General features: G+C 45.6%; 1 protein-coding gene across 3 annotated transcripts in view; it reads right to left on the minus strand.

The window, feature by feature from the left end:
* Positions 1–1,570: 1,570 nt before the first annotated feature.
* SLC4A2 (solute carrier family 4 member 2) overlaps positions 1,571–16,152 on the minus strand; it is a 134,556-nt gene continuing 119,974 nt past the window's right edge. For all 3 annotated transcript variants that reach the window (XM_068235249.1, XM_068235250.1, XM_068235252.1), the window contains 6 exons: positions 14,385–14,474; positions 14,086–14,252; positions 12,266–12,519; positions 11,200–11,369; positions 5,451–5,624; positions 1,571–2,284 (listed from right to left, as the gene is read on the minus strand). In XM_068235249.1, coding sequence (XP_068091350.1) covers positions 2,204–2,284; positions 5,451–5,624; positions 11,200–11,369; positions 12,266–12,519; positions 14,086–14,252; positions 14,385–14,474 — 936 coding nt within the window. In that variant the 3' untranslated portion in view covers positions 1,571–2,203. The remainder of the gene's footprint in view (positions 2,285–5,450; positions 5,625–11,199; positions 11,370–12,265; positions 12,520–14,085; positions 14,253–14,384; positions 14,475–16,152) is intronic.

The raw sequence follows: 16,152 nt of genomic DNA on the forward strand, positions 1-16,152 counted from the left end.
ATTTGATTAGAGATAAATGTGTCCCTTTGTTGAATCTGCCCATAATCTGTAATGACTTTGATAATTGGATGCCCTCAGCCAGGGATGTCATGATAGTTCACCTGCCTTGGTGCAAGACCAATAGTTTGGCTGGAAACTCCCATAATCTGACTTTCACGTACAACTTGTATTATGGGGCTGAGTGCTCTGCGAGTCTGGAAGTGGCCGGTGAGAGGGTCTCCAAATAGTAATGTTTTTATTAGGCACTGGTAAAGCCCCATTTTTCCTGGCATATGATAGCAGGTCCTCTTTTGTAAGATAAAACTGGAAGTTCATAATAACGTCTTTAGGGACGGCATGAGGCAACTCCTGGGCTTAGGCTGATGGTACGCCTCCTACAGAAAGCTCTGTATCTGATAGATCAGGAGTGTCAAACTCAAATACAAGGGGGGCCGAAATTGTACACTGGGACCTAGTCGCGGGCCAACCTCAATGTCTACTGGCCACCTACCTCCTTTATAAACTTCCCAAGTGTTTAATGGCCCCCTCCAACCCTTATACAGTTCCCTGGTGTCTAGTGGTCCACCCTTCCCTATACAGTTCCCTGGTGTCTAGAGGCCCCTCCCCTATACAGTTCCCCAGTGTTTAGTGCTTTACCCCTACCTCCCCCATATGGCTTCCCTGGAGTTCTAGGGCTTCACCTCCAGTATAGCTTCCCTTGTGGTCTAGAGTGGGCCAAACATAATGCAAAGTGGGGAAACCACTTGAGGGCCAAATTTAATGGCTCTGAGGGCCAGATTTGGCCCACGGGCCGGAGTTTGACATGTATGTGCTATATGTAGCTAGAGTGCTTAGAGGAGTCTCAAGGCATGGGGTTCAAGCTCAGACTGTGAGATGTACCCCTCATAGATTTACATTGATTTTTCTATTGTGGTTCTGGGTGGTCCGGTAGATGAATTTCAGGGTTTGAAACCCAGGTACCAGTAAGAAAAGAAGCCAAAAAGACCACCAGGAGTAAATGGTAAATGTAAATAAATAATAACTACTCACAAACATGGGTTGCTATAGGCAACCACAATTTCTGGCATGTGGAGAAAGATCATCTCCACGCGGGGATGATGACTTGGTTGGGTCAACGTGGGTCACGCTCCAAAAAAAAACCAAAGGACCACTGGATGTAGTCGCAGAGGTTACACCTAGGACAGGGAGGAGACAATGCAAGATGGGAGGAGGCTTCCCAATTGTGGTACAATATGTAATGAGCGGAGGTAAGTAATAGGAGCAGTCTTACCTCGTGATCAGAGGTTAAAATTTTTCATTGTTAGACACCAATAAAAAGACAACGCGTTTTGCAGGACCTGTCCGCTTCCTCAGATCAATAAGAGACAGTGTCTGAGCTGTGTATCTTCTTTTTGGAGTGCCAAATGATTCTGGTGGCCACTACTGTGGATACTGATGTGGAATTGAGAGGAATAAATACCGCCGGTGGCTGGTACTATGTATATTAGTGTGCTAACGAGAAATAGTAATGATTGCTGACTGGCACTGTGGATATCTTTTTTAGAATAATAATGACTACCACACATTGATACTGATTTCACCATTACTTCTATTCATTTATATATTAACACTATTACAAATAATAAGTCAGTTTATCGTCATTTAACCAGTAGTAATACTTTGCATCATTTTAAATACCCTCTATAAATATACTACTGAGACAGTGCTTTGTGGCGCCCCCTTTTGGCTTCATGTTGCAGTTTGCTGATCTCTTGTCGCATAAACATAGATGAGGAATATCCCCAACAGTATCATGTGGTCCTTGACCCCCTCCCCTCAGTATGGAGACCGGGCCCAATCTTGCACCACAAGGATTTGGTACAGCTGTCAGAACAGTGTGACTCCGGAGAAAAAGTGCTGGGAAGTCTCTGTTTTCAATGTCTGTAGAGTAACAACTGCAAATGCCATGAGTCTTCCTTTACAATCATTTCTAATCAACCTGTATCTCAAGGATCATTTATTGCCATGTGACAGACCGCCCCTGAAGAGCATGATTGACAATGCTAAGCCCCACCCCTGAGGAGCAGACACCAACTCTTCTACAGCAGCTTATACACATGATTGCAAGGGGAAGGGGATTCTGTGTCCTGATGTGCGGCAGGGAGGATGGCAGGAAATCTCACAGGCTTCCATAATTGGACAAGGCACAAGAATGCATTTGGTATTACACCGGCATTGGCATCTCATTGTATTCGTCAACCCCCTCTTGTTCATCAAAGATTGGCTGCACTTCATCACCATCCAACTGCAGAAACACAAACAGAGAAGGAGAAATGTCATGCTCCCCCAACAGCTGAGTCACTCCACCATATTATCGCATGAAGAAATATTCCACCTATAACTGAATCACTCTGTATAGTATGGAAATATCACAACCATGCCTGAATCTCTCTTTACAGTCCCAAGTTTAAATGCCATCCAGGACACTATCTGTCTGAAGTTGTATGTTCTCATATTTATGCTCCCGTTAATTTCCAAATAGCCCCTTTAAAGTGTACCCGAGGCAATATGTGACTTGATAAGGGGAAAACATATTAATAACCAGGCTATTTTACTTGTTTTATTTTGCTGCTTGAAAGAGTTAATTTCTTGGCATGGAAGCGACAGCTTCTGTCTTGTCAGTACCTCGTCGGGAATATAGTAGGCATCACTAATAAGCAAATTACAGCCATAAAAGTTTTCCTGGCAGAATTCAACTTCTGAGTGCATGGAGAGATAGGAAAAGCTCAATAGTTTATGTATTTTCACTGAGGAACCCTTAATAGGCTGCCACTAAGCAGAGACAACAAAACATTCAATCCACTTTGTAAATGTTTAAATATACAAAAAAAATCATGGGATATCTCAAAAAGTCATTATTAGGAGAAGGATAAATATAATTGTTTATCCCATCAGTTTATTTATTCCCTCGGGTTCACTTCAAACTGAGTTTAGGGCTCATACACACTTGCAACTCAGGTCACCAACCCCCCCCCCCCCCCCCCCCAAAGAAAAGAAAAGAAAACCCAATTCCAGTTTATATATCCTTTGCCACCCATGGACAACTTCTCAGCAATTATACAGGAAGTGCCCAGATAAGAATAATTGCAATAAGCACTTACCTTAAAGAAAACCTGTAACATCAAAAAGTTCCCCTGGAGGGTACTCACCTCGGAAGGGGGAAGCCCATGCCGTCCTCCTGCGTCCCTCGGGGGTCTCGCTGCTGCCCTCCGAACAGCGGCGATGTAAATATTTACCCTCCCGGCTCCTGCGCAGGCGCTGTGGCGGCTCTCGGCTCCGAAATAGGCGGAAATACCCGATCGCCGTCGGGTCTGCTCACAAGTCTCCGGCACCTGCGCAGTAGAGCGGACCCGACTGAGATCGGGTATTTCCGTCTACTTCGGAGCCGAAAGCCACAACAGCGCCCCCGCTGGAGCCTGGAAAGGTAAATATTGAACAAGGTGACGGATTTGTCAGGCCGCTGTTCGGAGGGCTGTAGCGAGACCCCCGTGGGACAGAGGACGGCGTGGGAAGCCTCATTGGGACCCTGAGGCTTTCCCCTCCCAAGGTGAGTAGCCCCAGGGGAACTTTTTGATGTTACAGTGTCTCTTTAAAAAAAATGATATACGGTACATCAATTCTATTTGATTGGTGACTTTATAGGCACATTCCCAAGCAAATAAAATTGATTTGATTTACAGTAGATTTTTTCGGGAGTTATGTATAATATATATATATAATATATAATTTTTTTTGTTTTTTCTAAATGCATTTTACTAGGAATTATAAGAAAAAATTGAGTAAATTCATTATTTCTCAGTTTTCATCCATTATAGTTTTAAAGTAAAATCTTCTACTGTGGATAAAAGCCACACATTTTATTTGCCCATTTGTCCCGGTTATTGCAACATTTAAATTATATCCCTAGTACAATGTATGGTGACAATATTTTATTTAGAAATAAAGGTGCATTTTTTCAGTATACCATCCATCACTATTTACAAGCCCATAATTTAATAGTAATATACCCTCTTGACATACATATTAAAAAAATTCACTCCCTAATATATGTAGGTGTAAATTTACTATTTGGCCACAAGATGTCCTCGATCATTATTTTCTATAGGCGTACTATTAATACGCAAATAGGAAGCAATGTGTTACTTAGGAAGTGACGCAGGCATCTCATTGATGCCGGCGATCATGGAGCCCTGAGGGTAGATGAATGAATGGGAACAAAGTTAAAGGATACCCGAACTGACATGTGACATGATGAGATAGACATGTGTATGTACAGTGCCAAGCACACAAATAACTATGCTGTGTTCCTTTTTTTTCTTTCTCTGCCTGAAAGAGTTAAATATCAGGTATGTAAGTGGCTGACTCAGTCCTGACTCAGACAGGAAGTGACTACAGTGTGACCCTCACTGATAAGAAATTCCAACTATACAACACTTTCCTAGCAGAAAAATGGCTTCTGAGAGCAAGAAAGAGATAAAAAGGGGAAAATCTTATCAGTGAGGGTCACACTGTAGTCACTTCCTGTCTGAGTCAGGACTGAGTCAGCCACTTACATACCTGATATTTAACTCTTTCAGGCAGAGAAAGAAAAAAAGGAACACAGCATAGTTATTTGTGTGCTAGGCACTGTACATACACATATCTATCTCATCATGTCACATGTCACTTCGGGTATCCTTTAAGCAACACCATTTAAGGATGATCACTGTTTTTGAACAAAAACAGTGATTATTCTTGCTGGAGAAGCACGGATTGGCTCAGGGGACTTTTGTCCCCTGTCACCAATCCCCCGTCACCGGGACAATGACGGACTTTTACCTGCACGATCGCGCACACAGCCCCCCAAACTGCACGGACATGAGTCTCGCGCCCCTGCGGCTGTAGCCGCAGCAGCTGTGGATGTCAGACCCACTTCCGTGCGGCAGTAATGGTTAAAGAGGAATTGTAGTGGAAATGGCATAATGAATAAAATTGCTTGTTTTTATACAATATTCATTTATAAATTATTTGGTCAGTGTTTGCCCATTGTAAAATCTTTCCTCTCCCTGATGTACATTCTGAAATGTATCCCTGGTGGTGTCATCTTTAGTCCTGCCAGGTGATCTGTACGGAATGTTTGTTACTGTGAGTTCCATGCACAGAGGGAGCTGCTGCTTGCTTGGCAGTTGGAAAAAGCCATTATTTCCCATAATGACATGAGGTTCCCAGACAGCAAATTGTCATGACCATGGTCATGACATCACGCAGTGGGAGGGGTTACACCACAATATCAGCCATAACCCCCCCTAAAAACCTAAAAAACCTTACATAAAACAACTAAGATGTAAATTGGTCCTTTGTAGGTGGAGACAGGAAGACAGGTGGAGTGAATAAGTGAATACTGTAGGTAAAAGATGGGCGGAGTCACTTACACATTTCATTTCTCGCTTGGTGAAGATCTTTTGCAGCACGAACATGCGCAGTGGGACGGTCAGAATGAGGACAAATGGGAAGGCCAGAGAGGCAGCCGTTGACATGACGACCCAGAGCACCGCCAGACAGATGAGCTGCAGTCCAGTGAAGAGGTGCATGCGTAGAGTGCGCACCTGTGGGAGGAGACAGTGCGATGATGTCACTTCCACATGTAATACACAGTGCAGTTGTTTTACACAATTCAGACACAAGGCACACAGGAAGCATCGTATTATAATGCAACATGCTAGTTCCAGGTTAGGGAAATTCTGAAGCCACACTGTTAATAAAGTAACAGCAATGGCATCTTCCATATTACTCCAGCTCAGGCAAAAATTGACACTGGGTTTGCTGCCAGCCTGTTACCCCAAGTTGATGGCAGTGGACCCCTGGACATGCTAAAGCGCCCATGTATTCCTATAGGTTATTCACACATGCATGTTTTAATATGTCAGGTTATCTCAAGGACCGAAACCCAACCAGAGGTAATAGTCGATTGACTATTGTAAGTACCAAGCTAGTCTAACTATACCCTAAGTTTGCCAATATACTAGCCAATTGGCTATTAACAGCTGATAGTCTAGCTAGCAGTGGTGCTCATTCGGATTCCGGATATCCGGGTAACCCCGATATCAAAACTTTTTTCAGCTATCCGACCGGATTCGGATTCCGGATACCTGGGCCCAAATCCGGATAGCACTATGCGGATATTTGGCACTTTACACTTGGCATGTGGCACTTGGCACGTGCCAAGTGCAAAGTGCCAAATGCAAAGTGCCACTGCCAAGTGCAACCTCCGGCATGCTCCTGGCAGACGTTACACCTGCTGCTGCTGCATTGCCCTGCTCCTGCTGCCTTTGCTGCTCCCACCACCAGGGTGCCACAGGCCACTGCTGCTGTGCTGATACCACCTATATTTAACCCAAAACACAATTGCTGTGTAATTTTTTGGAGGTGTCTGGGCTGAAAACTGTCATGTCCCAGATGTGTGGTTGAACTTTGGACACAATGTGGACTACATGACCGCTGTCTGGAACCTAGCCTAGTCCTGATGTTAATTGACAGCCATTTTTTTTCTTTTGGGTGGGTGGGGGGGGGGGGGATTTAATGTCCCCACATCATCAATTACTGTTTCCCTTTAAAAAAACATGATGCTACATGCCTCATTTACCCTAAAAACATTTTAAAAGCAATTTAAGGCCCACTTCCGGTTTTTCTATCCAGATAGCCGAATCTGCCCGGATATCCCGGATACTGGGGTCAGATATCCGATTCTATTCGGATACCGCAAAGTTCGGATCCGGATCAATTCGGATTTTGAAAAGGGGTATCCGAGCACCCCTGCTAGCTAGTATTGGACACTCCAACCCACCGCCTCTGTACCCAATTCACTGAAAATTTGCAATGACATCTATTAAACGACTGCTGTAACCAGTACCCAAATTAACTGATGCCATTTTTATACCCTCTGAAGAAGGCCTGGAAGGTACAAAGAACATCTAGGCCTACCTGGATAGGGAGCCTAAGTGGTCAGGGAGACCAGGGCCATGAGGGGACCCCAGAACAAAAGTAACTTGGCAGCCCCCTACCTCTCCCCCCAAGCAGCCCCCAGAGCCCTCACTACACCGGAATTCCCGTTGACTGCTCCCGTGGTCCCCGTAGCTGAGCCTGAGCTGCCTTGTGATAACTTGCCTGTCCTGGCGGGTACTGGTATGAGCTGTGTATTGTGCAGGGCTGGCTTTTCCATTGAGGCAAAGGGGCAATTGCCCCACAGCCCTGACCACTCTAGGAGCCCCTGTGTCAATGGACCCCGTCTCGCTGACTGCTCCCGTGGCCCTGCATGTCCCGTGCCTGAGCTGCCTTGTAACAAGTCACCTGTCCTGGCGGCTGCGTCTTTCCGATCTCCATCTTCAGCCACGCTGCCTGTGACTTTTCCATCTGGCGCATGTTATGTGTAAATGCGCCAGGCATACAAAAGACACAGGTGGCGTCGCTGAAGACGGGAGATCAGAAAGGAGCAGCCGCCGGGACAGGTGAGTTGTTACATGGCAGCTCAGGCACGAGACATGCAGGGTCATGGGAGCAGTCAGCGAGAGGGGGTCCAGCTCCTTGGAGTGGTCGGGCCGTGGGGCAATTGCCCCTTTGCCTTAATGGAAACGCCGGCTCTGCACAAGACACAGCTCATTCCACCCAATTCCTTTCCTCTCCATGGGCAGCCTTCAGTAGAGGGTTGATGGCGGTCATCTGCAGAGCATCTAGCTCAGGCATGGGCAAACTTGGCCCTCCAGCTGTTAAGGAACTACAAGTCCCACAATGCATTGCAGGAGTCTTACAGCCACAGGCATGACTCATAAAGGCTAATGCATTGTGGGACTTGTAGTTCCTTAACAGCTGGAGGGCCAAGTTTGCCCATGCTGGATCTAGCTGGTCATCTTACCACACCTTCATCAGGTCCTGCCTCACTGCTGTTGACTTTGGTTGAAATGTGTTATCTTTTTCCTTTTTGTTGCATCCCACCCTGGTGTCACATTTTCTAGCCAGTTACATCCTATTGGCGTGCTGCCATGCAGACCTCCGGGAGCAGGAAAATCATGTCATGCTCAATTGTAACGTTCCTTCCCTGGATTGTCTCCATGGCAGTATGCAACCCTCCTGCAGGCATTGCAATGTTATTAGAATTCAGGCCAATGCTAACTCTTGATTTATTTATCAAAGCACAGGACCAATGAGGTTGAGGGGGCACAGCCACATTAGTGTGCAGCCACAGAAGGAAAACTATGGTTAGTATGACACAGTTTTCCTGCATTCTCTTATAATGACTAAGCAACCATTCAACACAGCTTCCTTGCAGACTCCAGTACTGCTTCTGAGACCCACAGCAGCTGCTACGACTGTTGCTACTCGCTTAACCCAACAGTAGCTTCAACAGAGTTATCTCGTTTGAGATAGGTGCACTGCTTCTGACCTCAGTAGGCAGAACTCGTCGTGCTGTAAATCTAAATTATTGGAATGCTTTGATCCCTCTCTCTGCTAGCAGAAAATATAGAAACTGAAAGCAAAAGTCATTGTCTCACGCTGCCCCCTAGTAACAAGTGGCCATAAATACCCAGTACAGCAGCACTAATCAGAAGTAAGAAAATGTAACAAATAAAGAAATAAAAAAATGTGCTGAAATATATTGACTTGGAGCACTTGCAAGCCTCTAAATAAATTGGCTGCTAAAGGGGTTAAAGTGAACCAGAGGCAAACCCCAGGTCAAAAAACACATACTTACCTAAGAAGAAGGAAGCCTCTGGATCCTGTAGAGGTTTCCTGCATCCTCCACGCCCGTGCCGCCACTCATTGGGACCCTCCAAGCAACTTTTTATGCATAAGAGCAGCCGCTCCTGCATGAGTGGCTCTGGCTTATTGTGCAGGCGCAGCCTGGCTGTGCATGAAGAGGACCATGGCCCAGATCTTCAATCCAACATTGTCTTGTTGGATTTCTTTGGAGACGGGGTCCGCAAATGATAACAGAGGTCCGGAGGACGGCTTGGGGAGCCTCTACAGGATCCAAAGGCTTCCCTCTCCTTAGGTAAGTATTTGCTTTTTGACCTGAGGTTTGCCTCGGGTACATGTTAAAGGATACCCAAAGTGACATAGGACATGATGAGATAGACATGTGTATGTACAGTGCCTAGCACACAAATAACTATGCTGTGTTCCTTTTTTCTTTCTCTGCCTGAAAGAGTTAAATATCAGGCATGTAAGTGGCTGACTCAGTCCTGACTCAGACAGGAAGTGACTACAGTGTGACCCTCACTGATAAGAAATTCCAACTATAAAACACTTTCCTAGCAGAAAATGGCTTCTGAGAGCAAGAAAGAGATAAAAAGGGGAATTTCTTATCAGTGAGGGTCACATTGTAGTCACTTCCTGTCTGAGTCAGGACTGTGTCAGCCACTTACATAACTGATATTTAACTCTTTCTGACAGAAAAAGAAAAAAAGGAGCACAGCCTAGTTATTTGTGTGCTAGGCACTGTACATACACATGTCTATCTCATCATGTCACATGCCACTTCGGGTATCCTTTAACATGTACCCGAGGCAAACCTCAGGTCAAAAAGCAAATACTTACCTAAGGAGAGGGAAGCCTTTGGATCCTGTAGAGGCTCCCCAAGCCGTCCTCTGAAAAGTGCTAAAAACTAAAAACTTTCAATGGATGGTTGGTACCCACTACTCACCATCCTTATGCTGCTCGGTGCCTTTGAAGTCCCTTCCATTCCCCATTTCAGGTCTCCCCCCACCTCCCAGATCTTCACTGGCTGGTGAACAAACAATTCTGAACTGGGCATTGTAACGATCGGTGTCAGCACACAGAGATAATCTGATTATTGGCGATCTGCAGTATCGCCAAGAATGTAGATATATACCTGATTATTAGCGATCTGCAGAATCACCGATAATACAGATATATTGCTAACCTCTGGACACCCAGCAAAGAAACACAATAAATACGGTGATATGTCACAGAAGTGTGGAAATATCCATCACACGGCAATTCCTCAGAGGTGTGGTTACCTCTGAATGGGAACCCCGTGAGTGAGATCCTCTAACCAGGCAGAGTGAGGAATCTTGACCCCTAGCAGTAATCGTCTGCTTGGGGCAGGCGTCTCGGAGAGGCAAGCCCCAGAGATAACCCTCCAGTGAGAGACGTTCCACTGAAGGGAGAAAGGTCAGACAGGCAAGGGTTCAGCAACAGAGATGACGGCAGCAGTACAGGAGCGGAAGGCAGAAGAGTAATCGGTAATCAGGCAGAGGTTGGTAACAAGAATCAGATAGGCAAAGGTACAATAGCATAGAGAGAGAGAGAGAGTAGTCAAGGATAGCCGGAGTCAAAACACAGATACAATATCAAATACAATCCTAACTAAGGTGTGAAATCCTTAGTATCAACACCAGGACACTGAGCTAAGGTCTGAGCGCTAACACAGCAATGTATTCACGACAGCAGACAAGGAGCAACTGAAGAAAGGCTCCTTATATGCTGGGAGCGCATCTGCAGCGCCACCCAGCCAATCCTCAGTGCTCCAGCGGTCAGCTAACTGGAAAGTCAGCTGACCCTCCTACGTAGGAGGTATACATCCTGCCTCCTTGCGCGCGCGCGTGACCCTTTGCCTCTGTGTAGCAGAGAGGCCAGGCCCGGGGTCCACGCGCGAACGCGTGCTGAAGGCTGCCGGCTGCACCACCGGACCCGCCGCCAAGTCGCCAGCCGCGGCGGCGGTGTCCCCACCAGCCCGTGCCAGCAGTTCCGCATGTGAGGCGGAACTTGCTGGCTGGGAAGCGGAGACCGCCGCCACGCTGCCCCGCCTGGCGGCGTCTCCGCGGATTCTCACAGGCATGCTCGAGATCCGAACCACACATGCCCAGTGAAATAAAGCACTTATGCACGTCTTCTTTCTTTCGTGCATAAGCGTTTCCTTTTACGTGCTAGCAAGCTCGGAATCACTCGTGTACAGCTTCCAGGCTATTCAACTCAGGGGGCTACCTAACTAATAAAAAGATGGTAAACCGGAGGGACCCCGAAAACAACAAGCAGCGTGATAAGCCTTAGCAAAAGGTAATCTATCCCACCATAGGACCAAAGCTGTAAGATGTAAACTATGATTTGTACATAGAAAGAAAATGATAATGAGGCATTATCAGTACGACAGAGGTGACAACACACCTTCTTCACATAGGTGACATCCGGGTGGTGTTTGGGTGGTTTCAGCAGCAGTAGCATTCTGTCATAGAACTGGATACCATTCAACGAGGTGACCCCCATATACAGGAATATTCCAAAGAGTACAGCAAGAGGGATCTGACGAAGGACATCACCAATTACGATAGACAGACCTGCCAAGAGCGGACAGATTGATGACAATGGGTGTGTGGGACATCGCGACAAATGTAGCACATGTATCAAAAGCGTCACATATGTTTTGTACATTTCAAGGTACATTTTACCAGAACAGACAAGAAGCTGAGAAGCCACCATGCATACAGAATAGGGGCAGACATTAAGAAGTACACCTGACCTACAAGATAAGAGAAGTACTACTGTGCCTCCATCTATATAGAATGATTACTATTATTTAAAGTATTTATAAAGCACCAACATATTACGCAGCGCTGCACAATAGATAAATGGGTCAACATACAAGGAGCTCACAACAAAACAAGACAGTGAGATTGCATAATCAAGCTGGCAACACAAGGGGTGGGGGGCTGGCAGAGGCTTACAATCTAAAGGGCGGGTAGAGGCAATAGGTGTGTCTGTTCAGAGGGTGCCCAGCAGAACTTATTATGGTACCGATGTGGGGGGTACACGTGCATAAAAAGGTGAGTCTTAAGGGCTCGTTTTAAGTTATTAAAGGTGGGGGCGAGTCTTATGGCTGGTGGGAGCGAGTTCCCGACAATGGGGGCAGCCCTAGGGAAGTCCAATCATGCATGGGAGTGAGATATGTTTGCTGCGGACAGGCACAGGTCATTGGAGGATCGGAGGGGGTAAGCCAGTATATGCCTGTGGATAAGATCGGACATGTAGGTTGGGCAGGTCCTGTGCACTAATTTGTAGGTCAAGCACAGAATTTTGAAATTGATTCTGAAGTGGATGGGGAGCCAGTAAAGGGGTTTACAGAGGGGAGTTGTAGAGGCACTGGGATGAGAAGCAGATAGCAGAATTATACCCAGGATGCATGGCAAGGGGAGAAGAGAAGATTAACAGGACTGTGCAGTCTCTGAATCCTTACCCACAAGTATGGCGACCATCAGCCCAGAGACTCTCTGCTCCTTCACTTCCTGGATTTTTGGTTTGTCTCCCGGGGCAACAGCCTTACTCATAACTGTCAATGCATTAGCGTGAGTGACCGAGCGGACAGTTGTACCAGCCAACCATGGTAACCCAAAGAGGGCACATATACCGCCCATTGTTACAATAAGCAGCAAATCCAGGTGAAATCCAGACCCCTTCACCAACATCCGCTCCTTCTTACTGATAATTAGCCTGGAAGAAGACAGAACAGACATAAAATTCTCTTTAACCACTTGAGGATCGCAGTGTTAAACCCCCCTAAAGACCAGGCCATTTTTCTCTAAATGGGCCACTGCAGCTTTAAGGCCTAGCTGCAGGGCCGCACAACTCAGCACACAAGTGATTCCCCCCCCCCCTTTCTCCCCACCAACAGAGCTTTCTGTTGGTGGGGTCTTAACGCTCCCCCAGTGTTTTTTTTAAATAAATATTTATGTTATTTATTTTTAAATAAAATTGTCTATTTTTTAAATTTATTTTGTATTCCCCCCGTCCTGCCCTCCCTCCCTCCTTCCGCCAGCCAATCAGTGCGATCGGCTGTCATAGGCTTCAGCCTATGACAGCGGATTGCTGTGGTGCCTCCCAGGGGGACAGCCGTGTCACATGGCTGTCTCCAGTACAACGCTGCTGTAGATCGCAGCGCTGTACAGCAATAAAAGACATCAGTTTCACTGTCTAACAGTCTTGAGCGGCAATCGCCGATGGGAGACTGAAGGCGGAGTGGAGCTCCGTCATCAGACTGGGGATGATCCCCCACAAACCACGCCTCAAGGACCTTACGCCAATCGGCGTTAGGCGGCCCTGGGGCTGCGTCCACGCCCATCGGTGTGACGCGGTCGCCAAGTGGTTAAGGTACCATTCTAACTATGGAACCAACATATATAACAGGGTCAAAGGTAGCATGCTGGGCAACTGCTGAGAAGCGGGCATCAGGAAACATGGGTGCCTGGGGCTAATGGATTGTTTGGGCGCCCCAAAAGCGATAATGGAAAATATCGGCTAATGGGCACCAAAAGAAGAAATTTGGGCGCCCGACAAATAGTGGGCGCTGGGTCCATCCTACTGAAATTTTTAGTTTGCAAAATTAGTGTTTTGAAAAATATCATTTCGAAATTCGTTTCGGCAATTATCAGTTTGGAAATTATCATTATAACTTTTTTTTCATTATCTTGAAATTCGTTTTGAGAATTATAATTTCGTAAATTATCGTTTTGAAATGTATTATCCTAGAAATGTATCGCTTTTTGCATTAATGTTATTTGCAGCTGAGAAAGGGGGGTTTTAAGGTTAGGCTTCAGTAAGGGGGGTTTTAGGGTTAGGGACCACCAGGGGGATCTTAGGGTTAGGCACCACCAGGGGTGTATTAGGGTTAGGCACCATCAGACGGGTCGTAAGGTTAGGCACCTTGGGGGGAAGGGGGGTCTTAGAGTTAGGCATCGGTAGAGGGAGGGTTCTGTGTGAGACTAGGGTAAGGTTTAGCTGAGGTAAAATATTAATAATATTTGCCAATGTTTTACTATGTTTATTACGACTGTAAATATATATTAATTTTCATTGTTATAGACAATATTTTGTGATTTCATCTTCACTTTTTATTACTGTTATTTTAACATATTTATTATTCTATCTCAGATAAAGATGAAGAAAAGATTTTAAAAAAATTGTTAGACAATATTTTAGAATTTCGGCTATACCCCGCGCCCTTTTCTTGGCGCCCTTAACTGATGTATGCAGAACACCATGTCAACAAGATGGACTTACGTGGTGATCTGCGTCTCCATGAAGATCAGAATAAAGACTAGAATAGCGGGAAGAACACAAGCGAACATCATCCAGACTGGGAATGGATCTACGGATCCCAGAGGATTCATAAACCAGCCTCGCTTCTCCGGGGAGGTCACTTTGAACCCACTGGGGACACTAAGTTTCTGCAGGCACAAAAAAAATGGGGACAATCAGGTTAAGAGGATCAGAGGGCAATCAAGTTGGGAAAGCTCTTGGCTCTGGACACCTTTCCTGGAAAAAAGGGGGTCAGGGATCTTTCGGTGGCCATCACTCACCTGAGTGTAAGTGTCACTGATGCTGAAGTCCACAAGCACCATGATCAGAATGGCAATTGGAACCCCGAAATCTCCAATCGCTCGACGTCCCTGAGGCAAGAGAAAAGCAGAGAATATCAGTCAGTGGCCCTTATTGGCCTAGAGGCCTAACTATTTCTTCTCATTTTTCTCCCACTTGATATTTTCACACCTAATCAATACAATGGACCTGATACTATTCACTTTTTCTCCTAAGTTTTCTCCTACCGTGTTTCTTTGAAATTAAGAAATCGACCAAAATTAAGCCCTATTAAGAATTTTGAGCATGCTCTAAATTTAAGCCCATAAGCCCTTATTACTGGAGACAATGGCTTCATCATTGGGCCAGTCACTGCACTCACTGCTACTCAGCCATGGTCCCGCCTGCGAGACTATTGGCTCCATTATAAAGTTACTATACTTCTTCCCCATGGGCTGAAGCTCGAAGACACAGCAACATGGAGCTGGGGGAAAGAAATGGATGCAGGAGGACATCAGAGAACACAGGGGACAACACGGCATGGAGCTGGAGGGTAAGAGGAGGATGCAACAGGACATCGGAGGATATAGGTGACACCAGGAGGACATGGTTGACAGTGGAAGACACAGCGATGGACACAGGGAAGACAGGTGGTACAGGAGGACACGGGGACAGCAGTGGACACCAGGAGGACACTAAAGGTACATGGGGATCACAGGGGCACACAAGATTCAGCAGCGGAAGAGGCAGCACAGTGGGGAAGGCAGGAGGACACACAGCACAGGAACTTGTGTGTTCATAGAAATATAAGATATCCCCTGAAAATAAGCCCTAGCACATCTTTTGGAGCAAAAATTAATATAAGACACTGTCTTATTTTCAGGGAAACATGGTAGGTGATGTTTTCATTTCTCATCAATAAATGCCTTTTAAAGTGTAACTGTCGGGCATAAAATCAAAAACCAATTCTTTATTTTTATCTGGTAAACAAGTAATAAGGATGCTAACCAGGCAATCCAAAAGTTAAAATCACTATCACTTTTCTTGTTGATAAATGAGCATTCCCCAGTTTACTTGACTCTTATTTGGTACATACTAAATTTGGTACACAAAAAGGAAGTTGCAGGGCATGCTGGGTTGTCCATTTTTGCTGCTCTACTTCCCCTCAGACTTAACTAATGCAGCCTGATTGGCTGAAGCCTCTTTCCCTCATGTTTTCCCCTCCCACATCTCTTTTCTCATGCTGAGACAATGCAAATCAGGCAGAGGAGAGTAAGGGAGGAAATGACATCAGGATTGGCTTCAAAATAGCCACAGTTAATATGGGGAATGCTAAAAAAGGATTTTCTCTTTTTTTACTGTAGAAAAATCACTAAAATTAAAACGTGGACAGTGCAATACATATGTTATGTCTATTTACAGTGGGATGTGAAAGTTTGGGCAACCTTGTTAATCATCATGATTTTCCTGTATAAATCGTTGGTTGTTACGATAAAAAATGTCAGTTAAATATATCATATAGGAGACACACGCAGTGATATTTGAGAAGTGAAATGAAGTTTATTGGATTTACAGAAAGTGTGCAATAATTGTTTAAACAAAATTAGGCAGGTGCATACATTTGGGCACCACAACAAAGAAATGAACTCAATATTTATTAGATCCTCCTTTTGCAGAAATTACAGACTCTAAACGCTTCCTGCAGGTTCCAAAGAGAGTCTGGGTTCTGGTTGAAGGTATTTTGGACCGTTCCTCTTTACAAAACATCTC

Source organism: Hyperolius riggenbachi, chromosome 5 (genome assembly GCF_040937935.1).
Source record: "Hyperolius riggenbachi isolate aHypRig1 chromosome 5, aHypRig1.pri, whole genome shotgun sequence".
Lineage (NCBI taxonomy): Eukaryota > Metazoa > Chordata > Amphibia > Anura > Hyperoliidae > Hyperolius > Hyperolius riggenbachi.